This window comes from Coregonus clupeaformis, chromosome 28 (assembly GCF_020615455.1).
Source record: "Coregonus clupeaformis isolate EN_2021a chromosome 28, ASM2061545v1, whole genome shotgun sequence".
Lineage (NCBI taxonomy): Eukaryota > Metazoa > Chordata > Actinopteri > Salmoniformes > Salmonidae > Coregonus > Coregonus clupeaformis.
Genome location: NC_059219.1, coordinates 10,240,406 through 10,253,286, shown reverse-complemented (window position 1 = coordinate 10,253,286; position 12,881 = coordinate 10,240,406). Strand labels below are relative to the sequence as shown.

At 43.1% G+C, this 12,881-nt stretch overlaps 1 protein-coding gene across 1 annotated transcript in view; it reads left to right on the top strand.

Moving 5' to 3' along the window:
- LOC121543792 (thyroglobulin-like) overlaps positions 1 to 12,881 on the top strand; it is a 70,172-nt gene that overhangs the window by 19,617 nt on the left and 37,674 nt on the right. Inside the window, exons 25-33 of the mRNA XM_045208315.1 lie at positions 358 to 480; positions 725 to 840; positions 1,479 to 1,587; positions 1,836 to 2,033; positions 2,715 to 2,885; positions 3,548 to 3,634; positions 5,028 to 5,111; positions 5,184 to 5,321; positions 5,474 to 5,647. Coding sequence (XP_045064250.1) covers positions 358 to 480; positions 725 to 840; positions 1,479 to 1,587; positions 1,836 to 2,033; positions 2,715 to 2,885; positions 3,548 to 3,634; positions 5,028 to 5,111; positions 5,184 to 5,321; positions 5,474 to 5,647 — 1,200 coding nt within the window. The remainder of the gene's footprint in view (positions 1 to 357; positions 481 to 724; positions 841 to 1,478; positions 1,588 to 1,835; positions 2,034 to 2,714; positions 2,886 to 3,547; positions 3,635 to 5,027; positions 5,112 to 5,183; positions 5,322 to 5,473; positions 5,648 to 12,881) is intronic.

Here is a 12,881-nt window from a genome sequence, read left to right as displayed (position 1 = left end):
CTAAGAATCATGCTCAACAATGTTATTAGGATTTTAAGCACTGACAACTGAAGTTAAGTGTTTGTTTTTTAAAACTTGTGTGTGACCTCTGGCAGTGCTGCTATACTCTTAGTCAAGAGTTCAAAGTTGCATCCTTTCTTGTACTTTTTATTCCCCCCAAAAAACTAAACGGAACAGATGGTCCAACTCATATTACTCCAAGTGCTATATTTATACAGTACACGAATGACTGAAGTGCTAGAGCAATGTCAAGTTGTTGTGTAAGCAAGAGTTTGGCTATTTTTGTGTGTCAAGCCACCTTCATTTCTTGGATTTCCGTTGTTGTGTATCCTAATATTTCCCTTTCTCCTTTTGCAGTTCTGGAGAGGTTTGAGACAGTTCCCAGATCAGTGTTCTCGCTAGCAGCAGAAGACTATGTTATCCTCAGCTCAGAGACATCAGACATGGCCATGGAGAACCAACTCAGGACGTGTGTGTCAGGTGAGGTCACTGTGAAAAGTTGATTAAAAAAATAAAAAATAATAGCCTTTCCATAATAGAAGGATGTGTCACAAATGTCGCCTGATTCCCTGTTTAGTGTGCTACTTTTTACTACAGGCCTATGGACCCTGGTCAAAGGTCGTACACTAGACAGGGAATCGGGTGCTATTTCGGACGCACTACAAGTGTTTATATACCAAAACCACTAGTGTAAAACATTGGTGATGTTTGTGTCAATCCCCAGCTTGTGCCCAGGTCCAGGCTTGCCTTTACATTGTCCTTTACCCAGAAGAAGGACAAACTCGCTGTGAACTCTACAGCACCGACGCTGCTAACATCCAGTGTGAAACCTCTGAGGAAGTATGGACGTCCACAATCTGTCTTTGTCTCCCTCTACGCTACGGGCTCGTCACAAATGGCACCCTATTTCTTATATAGTGCGCTAGAAAGGGTGTAGGGTACCATTTGGGAAACAACCTATGCTATGTTATTCTGTTCTACACGGTGCTTTCATCAGGCATCACCCACACTGCTGGCTCTGGACAACTGATTCACACAACAGGAGATAGAAGAGGTTCCAGGGTCATTAGGGTTCATCTAATCAAATGAGGAACATGACTATAATCTCTTAGAAATGTTGTTATTGTATTATAGTAAATAATTAATTCCAGAACAAATCAACAACGAAATTGACATAATAGGTTTGATGTGTGGCGGCAGGTAGCTTAGTGGTTAAGAGCGCAGTGCCAGTAACCGAAAGGTCACTGGTTCTAATCCCCGAGCCGACTAGGTGAATAATCTGTCGATGTGCCCTTAAGCAAGGCACTTAACCCTAATTGCTCCTGTAAGTCGCTCTGGATAAGAGCGTCTGCTAAATGACTAAAAATGTAAAAATGTAAAATGTGTTCTAAACTGTTAGCTGTAACTGAAGTTGCAACTGCCGTTTCCATTTGATGTGTTATAACTTTTTCAAGTGTCCCTTTCCTTGTGATTCCCAGACCAAAGGGTTCCTGGGAAATCCAGGTGCTGATATGTTCCAGAGCCTGAGCTGTTCTCTGAAGGTGAACGGGGCTGACAGACAGAACGTCACGGTCATCAGGAAGAAAGGTTCAGTATGAGCTTACTGTCCTCTTATAAAGTGACCACTGAAATCCACAACGTCCATCCACTTCTTTGTGCTCCCCTCTCTTATCAGTCCATGACGTCCTCTCTCTAACCCCCTCAATAGAATAAGGAATTCATCTACTGTACAATCAGACATGAATCTATTTGTTTTTTTCCTGCTTCAAATGCGGCTGCTCTTACGGTCTATTTCTCTACCAAACCATGAGAATCAGCCTCCCTCTGTGTCATAGGTCATGAATTCACCACTAAGGCCCAGAAGACCTTTGAAAGGCTAAGTTTCCGTAAGGCCAGTTCTGGTGTGTACCGTACCATGGTGTTCGCAGCTGAAGGAACCACTCTGACCGACGTCCATCATTTCTGTCAGGACGAGTGTACCCGGAACACCTGCTGTGATGGCTTCATCCTCAACCAGAACGTTCTCAATGGAGGTAAAATGCTCTAGCCTGAATGCCAAATCCTTGTCATGCCAAGACATCAATGGAGTGGACCAGAGCACAAACTGACCAAGCTAAAAAGGCTATGCCATATGTGAAGACAGCATCCAGAACCACGTTGTGTAATGCTGCTTAGTGAGGAAGCTTATAATATGCCATTTAGCTGACGCTTTTATCCAAAACGACTTACAGTCATGTGTTGCATACATTTTTACGTATGGGTGGTCCAGGGGATCGAACCCACTACCCTGGCGTTACAAGCGCCATGCTCTACCAATTGAGCTACAGAGGACCACCACTTATAGATGCACTTATTGATTCTTAGCCAATTTCCAATAGATTGGATATTTAAGCAATAAGGCCCGAGGGGGTGTGGTATATGGCCAATATACCACGGCTAAGGGCTGTTCTTAGGGACGATGCAACGTGGAGTGCCTGGACACAGCCCTTAGCCGTGGTATATTGGCCATATATTACAAACCCCTGAGGTGCCTTATTGCTATTATAAAATGGTTACCAACGTAATTAGAGCAGTAAAAATACATGTTTTGTCATACCCGTGGTATATGGTCTGATACCACAGCTCTCTATCTCCTCTCTCTCTCTCTATCTCCTCTCTCTCTCTCTCTCTCTCTCTGTCTCTCTACCTCTCTCTCTCTCTCTCTTTTCATCCAGGTACCATTATGTGTGGTCTGCTGAGCTACCCAGACATGTTGCTATGCAGTGAGGCAGACTGGGACGTGTCTGGCCTGGCCAAGGCTAACAGAATCTGTGGGGCTGGAGTCACCTACAATAAACTGCAGAAACAGTTCCTCTTTAACTTTGGAGGACAAGACTTCACCATCAGTAAGGATATCTACCTAGACTATTACCGTAATATTTAAGGACAGTTTCCCAGACACAGATTAAACCAAGTCCTGGACTTAAAAGGAAGCTCAATGAAGAATCTCCATTGGAGGAAAGACTAGGCAGGAAACCGGCCTGTACAGTATAGGATGAATAGATCATCTTACTATACTCTATGTGGTTATGAAGTGTTACTCTACTCTGTAACTATGTGGTTATGAAGTGTTACTCTACTCTGTAACTATGTGGTTATGAAGTGTTACTCTACTCTGTAACTATGTGGTTATGAAGTGTTACTCTACTCTGTAACTATGTGGTTATGAAGTGTTACTCTACTCTGTAACTATGTGGTTATGAAGTGTTACTCTACTCTGTAACTATGTGGTTATGAAGTGTTACTCTACTCTGTAACTATGTGGTTATGAAGTGTTACTCTACTCTGTAACTATGTGGTTATGAAGTGTTACTCTACTCTGTAACTATGTGGTTATGAAGTGTTACTCTACTCTGTAACTATGTGGTTATGAAGTGTTACTCTACTCTGTAACTATGTGGTTATGAAGTGTTACTCTACTCTGTAACTATGTGGTTATGAAGTGTTACTCTACTCTGTAACTATGTGGTTATGAAGTGATTTAATGGTCGGTATGTTTCTCTTACAGCCGATACAGCTCTGCCAACATCAAGCAAGAACAACACTGACTACCAGGCCACCGTTATTGGGTTCCAAGGCATTTACCTCTGGAATGGTATTATACATTCTATTCCTTATACAGATGTATTATTATTATTATTATTATTATAGATGTATAAAACAATGTACAGTACCAGTCAAACATGTGGACACACCTACTCATTCAAGGGTTTTTCTTTATTTTTACAATTTTCTACTGTGAAATAACACATATGGAATCATGTAGTAACCAAAATAGTTTTAAACAAATCAAAATATATTTTATATTTGAGATTCTTCAAAGTAGCCCCCCTTTGCCTTGATGACAGCTTGGCATTTTCTTAACCAGCTTCATGAGGAATGCTTTTCCAACAGTCTTGAAGGAGTTCCCACATATGCTGAGCACTTGTTTGCTGCTTTTCCTTCACTCTGCGGTTCAACTCATCCCAAACCATCTCAATTGGGTTGAGGTCGGGGGATTGTGGAGGCCAGGTCATCTGATGCAGCACTCCATCACTCTCCTTCTTGGTCAAATAGCCCTTACACAGCCTGGAGGTGTGTTTTGGGTCATTGTCCTGTTGAAAAAGAAATGATAGTCCCACTAAGCGCAAACCAGATGGGATGGCGTATCGCTGCAGAACGCTGTGGTAGCCATGCTGGTTAAGTGTGCCTTGAATTCTAAATAAATCACTGACAGTGTCACCAGCAAAGCACCCCACACCATCACACCTCCTCCTCCATGCTTCACAGTGGGAACCACACATACAGAGATAATCCGTTCACGTACTGTCTCACAAAGACACGGCGGTTGGAACCAGAAATCTCAAATTTGGATTCATCAGACAAAAGGACAGATTTCCACCGGTCTAATGTCCATTGCTCGTGTTTCTTGGCCCAAGCAAGTCTCTTCTTATTATTGGTGTCCTTTAGTAGTGGTTTCTTTGCAGCAATTCAACCATGAATGCCTGATTCACGCAGTCTCCTCTGAACAGTTGATGTTGAGATGTGTCTGTTACTTGAACTCTGAAGCATTTATTTGGGCTGCAATCTGAGGTGCAGTTAATTGCAGATTTCTGAGGCTGGTAATTCCACAAATTAACTTTTAAGAAGGCACACCTGTTAATTGAAATGCATTTCAGGTGACTACCTCATGAAGCTGGTTGAAAGAATGCCAAGAGTGTGCAAAGCTGTCATCAAGTCAAAGGGTGGCTACTTTGAAGAATCTCAAATATAAAATATATTTTGATTTGTTTAACACTTTTTTGGTTACTACATGATTCCATATGTGTTATTTCATAGTTTTGATGTCTTCACTATTATTCTACAATGTAGAAAATAGTAAAAAAAATAAAGAAAAACCCTTGAATGAGTAGGTGTGTCCAAACTTTTGACCGGTACTGTACTTCTGAATAAATATTACTGGATTGTCTTGTTATCCTTCTCACATGCTAAAATGATCCATATTTCAGAGTCTGACATGACCACTCGTTCCAAGACCTCCCCAGCCTGTAGCAGTGTCCTCCCACAACAAGCCCCCAAAGTCCTTCTGTCAGGTTAGTTTAGCCTTCTTATCTCTACTAGAATTAGGGACAAAACCTAAACTAACTTTCTGTCACATCACATAGATGCAGTGAAGGAGACGTTTGTGTCCCTGGACAGCAGTGCTGTTGTTGTGGACTCTGAACGGGACATCCCCAGCCTGCAATACTGGATCTTCAAACATCAGTTCTCTGCACAGGAGGCTCAGCTGTGGTGTCTGAAACGTAGGATATATCAGCTTCATGTCTTGCCTGTTCCAAAAGCTGTTGAATTTCATACACTGAACATCGTAGTCGTTTTCCCACTACTATCATATGGCCTTAATCTTTAGCAGGTCTATAATGTGAGTATCATGTGTTTGCGCTGTGTGTTTCAGGCTGTGAGGAGGAGGAGCTGTGTCACGTGGCTGATGTGAGAGATGAGAGCTCAGTGTACTTTACCTGCACACTGTACCCAGACACCCAGGTGTGTGGGGCCTACGACAAACCCCTGAGACAGGCCTGCAGCCCTGTGCTCCCCCAGCAACCCCACACTGCTCACACCAAGAAGGGTGAGTCCTTATAACTCCAGCAAGCCCACACCTCACACACCAAGGACGGTGAGTCCACAGAGATCCTATTAAAGTTCTGTATGTCATTCTATGGATGAGTATTTATACTGTAGATATGGGTTAAGGGAGGTTAGCCGAAGTACCCTGAAAGCAAATGAATGGTTAATTTAAGAGGCTTCTATTTAAAACATTTAGAGAAATTACTCACTGTCACTTTACTCAGTTAGAAAAACAGCTACGGACTTGATATTACTACACAGGTTATTATCAATCCAAAACTATTATCGATCGTCTGAACATGAAGCCCAACCGTTACTAGTGTTGTCCTCGCGTCCTTCTCCTCTACTTTATAATGACTGGTGAAGTTGGAATCCCAGCAGCCTCGCTGTTTGTGATTCTAGGCTTGTTTTGGTCTTGTTGTTCCTAGCAACAGGTCAACAGGCTGTATATCAGAAGTTAGGACGACTGCCACTGCTAGGCTCTGGGTGGATCCCAAATGGCACCCCATTTCCTATATAGTGTACTACTTTTGACCAGATCCCTATGGGGCCTAATCAAAAGTAGTGCACTATAAAGGGAATAGGGTTCCATTTGAGACAGGCTCTGTCTCTTAGAAGAGGGAACAGAGAGGATGTTGTTAGATCGGGGAGATCACGCCTTTGATAGAGAGAGAAAAAAGTCCTTATTTAGGTTGCGACCCAAATGGCACCCTATTCCCTATATATAATGCACTACTTTTGACCTGGGCTCATATGGCTCTCATTAACAGTACTGCATTATGTACGGAATAGATTGTCATTTGGGACACAGACTTACACTTGAGCAGCTCTGCGGTTGAGAAAGTAGACCTGTGAGTAATGACGGTAGCGTGATCCTGCTCGGGCTCAGACGACAGCAGGCTGCCTTTTCCAAGGTTACACAAACCAGGGTGTCCATTTAGCTGCTGTTGAAAGGAACCACTCTTCTCTGTTGAGGGTACTGTCTCTTGCTGTTATCTCTCAGCTTGTGTGAATTGGCAAGTTTACAAAATACGGTTTTTAAGGTTTCCTGTCTGTGTTTATGTGCATAATGCATACCACCAACAGAGCAGCACCGACTTCTTCAGAATTCTCTGTATGTTTAGTATGTTGTGCCGTAAGTGAGTCATCTGTGTCAGATGCTGTGATTCAAATGGCACCCTATTCCCTATGTAGTGCACTACTTTGGACCAGAGCCGTATGGCCATTTGGGAACATCCGATGGTCCTACTGGTGGCCACAGCTAACCTGAGTGCACCGTTAAGTTAAATACAGCTCTCTGGAGAACATGTTAAATACAGCTCTCTGGAGAACATGTTAAATACAGCTCTCTGGAGAACATGTTGAATACAGTTCCCTGGAGAACATGTTAAATACAGCTCTCTGGAGAACATGTTAAATACAGCTCTCTGGAGAACATGTTAAATACAGCTCTCTGGAGAACATGTTAAATACAGCTCTCTGGAGAACATGTTAAATACAGCTCTCTGGAGAGCATGTTAAATACAGCTCTCTGGAGAACATGTTGAATACAGTTCCCTGGAGAACATGTTAAATACAGCTCTCTGGAGAGCATGTTAAATACAGCTCTCTGGAGAACATGTTAAATACAGCTCTCTGGAGAACAAGTTAAATACAGCTCTCTGGAGAACATGTTAAATACAGCTCTCTGGAGAACATGTTAAATACAGCTCTCTGGAGAACATGTTAAATACAGTTCCCTGGAGAACATGTTAAATACAGCTCTCTGGAGAACATGTTAAATACAGCTCTCTGGAGAGCATGTTAAATACAGCTCTCTGGAGAACATGTTAAATACAGCTCTCTGGAGAACATGTTAAATACAGCTCTCTGGAGAGCATGTTAAATACAGCTCTCTGGAGAACATGTTAAATACAGCTCTCTGGAGAACATGTTAAATACAGCTCTCTGGAGAGCATGTTAAATACAGCTCTCTGGAGAACATGTTAAATACAGCTCTCTGGAGAACATGTTAAATACAGCTCTCTGGAGAACATGTTAAATACAGCTCTCTGGAGAACATGTTAAATACAGCTCTCTGGAGAGCATGTTAAATACAGCTCTCTGGAGAACATGTTAAATACAGCTCTCTGGAGAACATGTTAAATACAGCTCTCTGGAGAGCATGTTAAATACAGCTCTCTGGAGAACATGTTAAATACAGCTCTCTGGAGAGCATGTTAAATACAGCTCTCTGGAGAACATGTTAAATACAGCTCTCTGGAGAACAAGTTAAATACAGCTCTCTGGAGAGCATCTGCTTTCTCTCATTTCTCTCTCTCCCTCCCTCTCTTCCCCTCTCTTCCTCTCCCTCCCCCTCCCCCTCTCTCCCTCCCCCTCTCTCCCTCCCCCTCTCTCCCTTCCACTCCCTCTCTCTCCCTTCCTCCCCATCTCTCCTTTTCCCTCCCCCTCTCTCTCCCTCCCTCCCCATCTCTCCTTTTCCCTCCCCCTCTCTCTCTGCTGTCAGACTATTCATTTGCCCATAACCCAGAGCTCTTGTCATTCTGATCTTAACAGCAGCAGTGAAACAGAATTATCCCTGTTGTGGATCAATACAAGCCGTATGATTTTCCACTGGGTTGCATATCTTTCTTAATGGTGCTTTGTGCATCTGTTGTATTGAAAACAGCTAGCTAGCTCAATAATACCTTCACCTTAATAGAACTTGTTTAATAAGCTTGCTGAGGTGTACGGCAAGTGGAGGTTTCCTCATAAACATGACTCTATGGAACCAATGACTGTCTGGGGAGATCATTATAAAGAACCCTTTGATATCTGCAGGGGAGCATACCCACTGCAGCAACATCAGTACTGGAAGAGGAACATTATTACACACACACACACACACACACACTCTCTCCTCCCTTACGGCCCAAAACAATTGAGGTTCCTTTATTTCTCCCTTGTTAACGCCAGCAGCAGATGTGCCACTAGCTGATTGGCTAAAAGGCCGATCAGATAAATTGCCAACGCCTACGGCCCCAAAGGCTTCCAGGAAGTGAGTGTAGATGAACATGCTTTGTTTGCAATGATCAGAAAGTTCTTCTTCCAATTCATATTATTGGGGATAGTCGTTTGCATAAATGTGTCTCGTCTCATCTATCAGTGCAATAAGATGTACAGACATATTCTGTTATGACAGCTGCATGTCATCTCTGCTGCTCTTAAAGATCGCTGCAGCTCTGAATACAGACAGATTATGTTATGACAGCTGCATGTCATCTCTACTGCTCTTAAAGATGTCTGCAGCTCTGAATACAGACAGATGTAATATACACACTACAGGAGGCTGCTCATAATAATGGCCGAAACGGCGCAAATGGAATGGCATCAGACACCTGGAAACCATTTTTGATGTATTTGATACCATTCCACCCATTACACTCCAGTCATTACCATGAGCCCGTCCTCCCCAATTAAGGTGCCACCAACCTCCTGTGATACACACATGTCCGCGAGCCTAAACAGGGGCTATCCCAGGACATATCCTCTTTACTCCTGACCTCTATCTGCACATGCTTTATGACTTCTCTACAGGTCTGTCTGTCTATCATAGAGCTTCTCTACAGGTCTGTCTGTCTATCATAGAGCTTCTCTACAGGTCTGTCTGTCTATCATAGAGCTTCTCTACAGGTCTGTCTGTCTATCATAGAGCTTCTCTACAGGTCTGTCTGTATCATAGAGCTTCTCTACAGGTCTGTCTGTCTATCATAGAGCTTCTCTACAGGTCTGTCTGTCTATCATAGAGCTTCTCTACAGGTCTGTCTGTCTATCATAGAGCTTCTCTACAGGTCTGTCTGTCTATCATAGAGCTTTTCTACAGGTCTGTCTGTCTATCATAGAGCTTTTCTACAGGTCTGTCTGTATCATCATAGAGCTTCTCTACAGGTCTGTCTGTCTATCATAGAGCTTCTCTACAGGTCTGTCTGTCTATCATAGAGCTTCTCTACAGGTCTGTCTGTCTATCATAGAGCTTCTCTACAGGTCTGTCTGTCTATCATAGAGCTTCTCTACAGGTCTGTCTGTCTATCATAGAGCTTCTCTACAGGTCTGTCTGTCTATCATAGAGGCTTCTCTACAGGTCTGTCTGTATCATAGAGCTTCTCTACAGGTCTGTCTGTCTATCATAGAGCTTCTCTACAGGTCTGTCTGTCTATCATAGAGCTTCTCTACAGGTCTGTCTGTCTATCATAGAGCTTCTCTACAGGTCTGTCTGTCTATCATAGAGCTTCTCTACAGGTCTGTCTGTCTATCATAGAGCTTCTCTACAGGTCTGTCTGTCTATCATAGAGCTTTTCTACAGGTCTGTCTGTCTATCATAGAGCTTTTCTACAGGTCTGTCTGTATCATCATAGAGCTTCTCTACAGGTCTGTCTGTCTATCATAGAGCTTTTCTACAGGTCTGTCTGTCTATCATAGAGCTTCTCTACAGGTCTGTCTGTCTATCATAGAGCTTCTCTACAGGTCTGTCTGTCTATCATAGAGCTTCTCTACAGGTCTGTCTGTCTATCATAGAGCTTTTCTACAGGTCTGTCTGTCTATCATAGAGCTTCTCTACAGGTCTGTCTGTCTATCATAGAGCTTCTCTACAGGTCTGTCTGTATCATCATAGAGCTTCTCTACAGGTCTGTCTGTCTATCATAGAGCTTCTCTACAGGTCTGTCTGTCTATCATAGAGCTTCTCTACAGGTCTGTCTGTCTATCATAGAGCTTCTCTACAGGTCTGTCTGTCTATCATAGAGCTTCTCTACAGGTCTGTCTGTCTATCATAGAGCTTCTCTACAGGTCTGTCTGTCTATCATAGAGCTTCTCTACAGGTCTGTCTGTATCATAGAGCTTTTCTACAGGTCTGTCTGTCTATCATAGAGCTTCTCTACAGGTCTGTCTGTATCATCATAGAGCTTCTCTACAGGTCTGTCTGTCTATCATAGAGCTTCTCTACAGGTCTGTCTGTCTATCATAGAGCTTCTCTACAGGTCTGTCTGTATCATAGAGCTTTTCTACAGGTCTGTCTGTATCATAGAGCTTTTCTACAGGTCTGTCTGTCTATCATAGAGCTTCTCTACAGGTCTGTCTGTCTATCATAGAGCTTCTCTACAGGTCTGTCTGTATCATAGAGCTTCTCTACAGGTCTGTCTGTCTATCATAGAGCTTCTCTACAGGTCTGTCTGTCTATCATAGAGCTTCTCTACAGGTCTGTCTGTATCATAGAGCTTTTCTACAGGTCTGTCTGTCTATCATAGAGCTTATCTACAGGTCTGTCTGTATCATCATAGAGCTTCTCTACAGGTCTGTCTGTCTATCATAGAGCTTCTCTACAGGTCTGTCTGTCTATCATAGAGCTTCTCTACAGGTCTGTCTGTATCATAGAGCTTTTCTACAGGTCTGTCTGTATCATAGAGCTTCTCTACAGGTCTGTCTGTCTATCATAGAGCTTCTCTACAGGTCTGTCTGTCTATCATAGAGCTTCTCTACAGGTCTGTCTGTCTATCATAGAGCTTCTCTACAGGTATGTCTGTCTATCATAGAGCTTCTCTACAGGTCTGTCTGTATCATAGAGCTTTTCTACAGGTCTGTCTGTATCATAGAGCTTTTCTACAGGTCTGTCTGTCTATCATAGAGCTTTTCTACAGGTCTGTCTGTATCATAGAGCTTTTCTACAGGTCTCTCTGTCTATCATAGAGCTTCTCTACAGGTCTGTCTGTCTATCATAGAGCTTCTCTACAGGTCTGTCTGTATCATAGAGCTTCTCTACAGGTCTGTCTGTATCATAGAGCTTCTCTACAGGTCTGTCTGTCTATCATAGAGCTTTTCTACAGGTCTGTCTGTATCATAGAGCTTCTCTACAGGTCTGTCTGTATCATAGAGCTTCTCTACAGGTCTGTCTGTCTATCATAGAGCTTCTCTACAGGTCTGTCTGTATCATCATAGAGCTTCTCTACAGGTCTGTCTGTCTATCATAGAGCTTCTCTACAGGTCTGTCTGTCTATCATAGAGCTTTTCTACAGGTCTGTCTGTATCGTCATAGAGCTCTAGCCACTCTGACAGTAGAACATGATGTAACACTGCTGCTGTCCTTCCACTGCCCAGTAACTAACTCTACCCAGACTGACACAGTGGATTACACTCCACACTCCACATTCCACACTCCACACTCCACACTCCACACTCCACACTCCAGTCCAGAGCATTAATCCTGTCCAGTGTCATTTTTTTCCCTCCAAGACAACTTTGAAAACATTTCCAAGTCTAAACACAAGCAGTGAAGAGACGAACAGATGCTTGAGAGACTGGTGACTACATCCAGGAATAACAATGTCTTCTTTTTCTAAGCCTTGGTAGATTTATTTTGTATCTCCGTAATGAGATGATGAATCACCTCTGACAGGAGTCTAGACTTACCCCATCACTAGAGCCAGAGAGGGGAGGGGGAGGAGAGGTGGGGATAATGCATAATGATATAATAATACTCTCACTTCTCTCTCACTCTGAGGTGAGTCTGCCGCCGGTGTACTGGAGTCATTTATAGGTGCAGACCAGATGGAAAATGAAAGAAAACAATCCACTTGGTTTACATTTTAGTCATTTAGCAGACGCTCTTATCCAGAGCGACTTACAGGAGCAATTAGGGTTAAGTGCCTTGCTCAAGGGCACATCGACAGATTTTTCACCTAGTCGGCTCGGGGATTAGAACCAGCGACCTTTCGGTTACTGGCACAACGCTCTTAACCACTAAGCTACCTGCCGTTTGAGGGAAATGATTTGCTACCTGTCACATGTAGTCTCTTAGCCATGTCAGTGAAGACTTCATCAAGTCAAGATCACATAATATTAGCACAAGTGCCCCCAACTCATCCCGTTTAACAGCGACCTGTTGTCTGTTGTTATGAGAGACATGTTGTACGTATAGAAAATGCCCATCGGACCAAAATGCTCGGCCTTATGGTAATGAGTCAGTAACATATTGTCCAAAACTGTGCTTCCCTCTCTATAAAATTATCTTCCAAGCAGACAGCTAGCTACGTCTCTCCTCGATTTGCTCATACGTGTAAGTGTCATTAAACCCTAATTTCCTCTCATTAAAGGGTTCTGGGCTGTTGACATCTGAAGTGTTCAGACAGGAACAGGGCTCTCTCTGGTACATCCTGTACTACAAGGTCACAGCCAGATTCACTCAGACCCAGTAACCCTGGCCA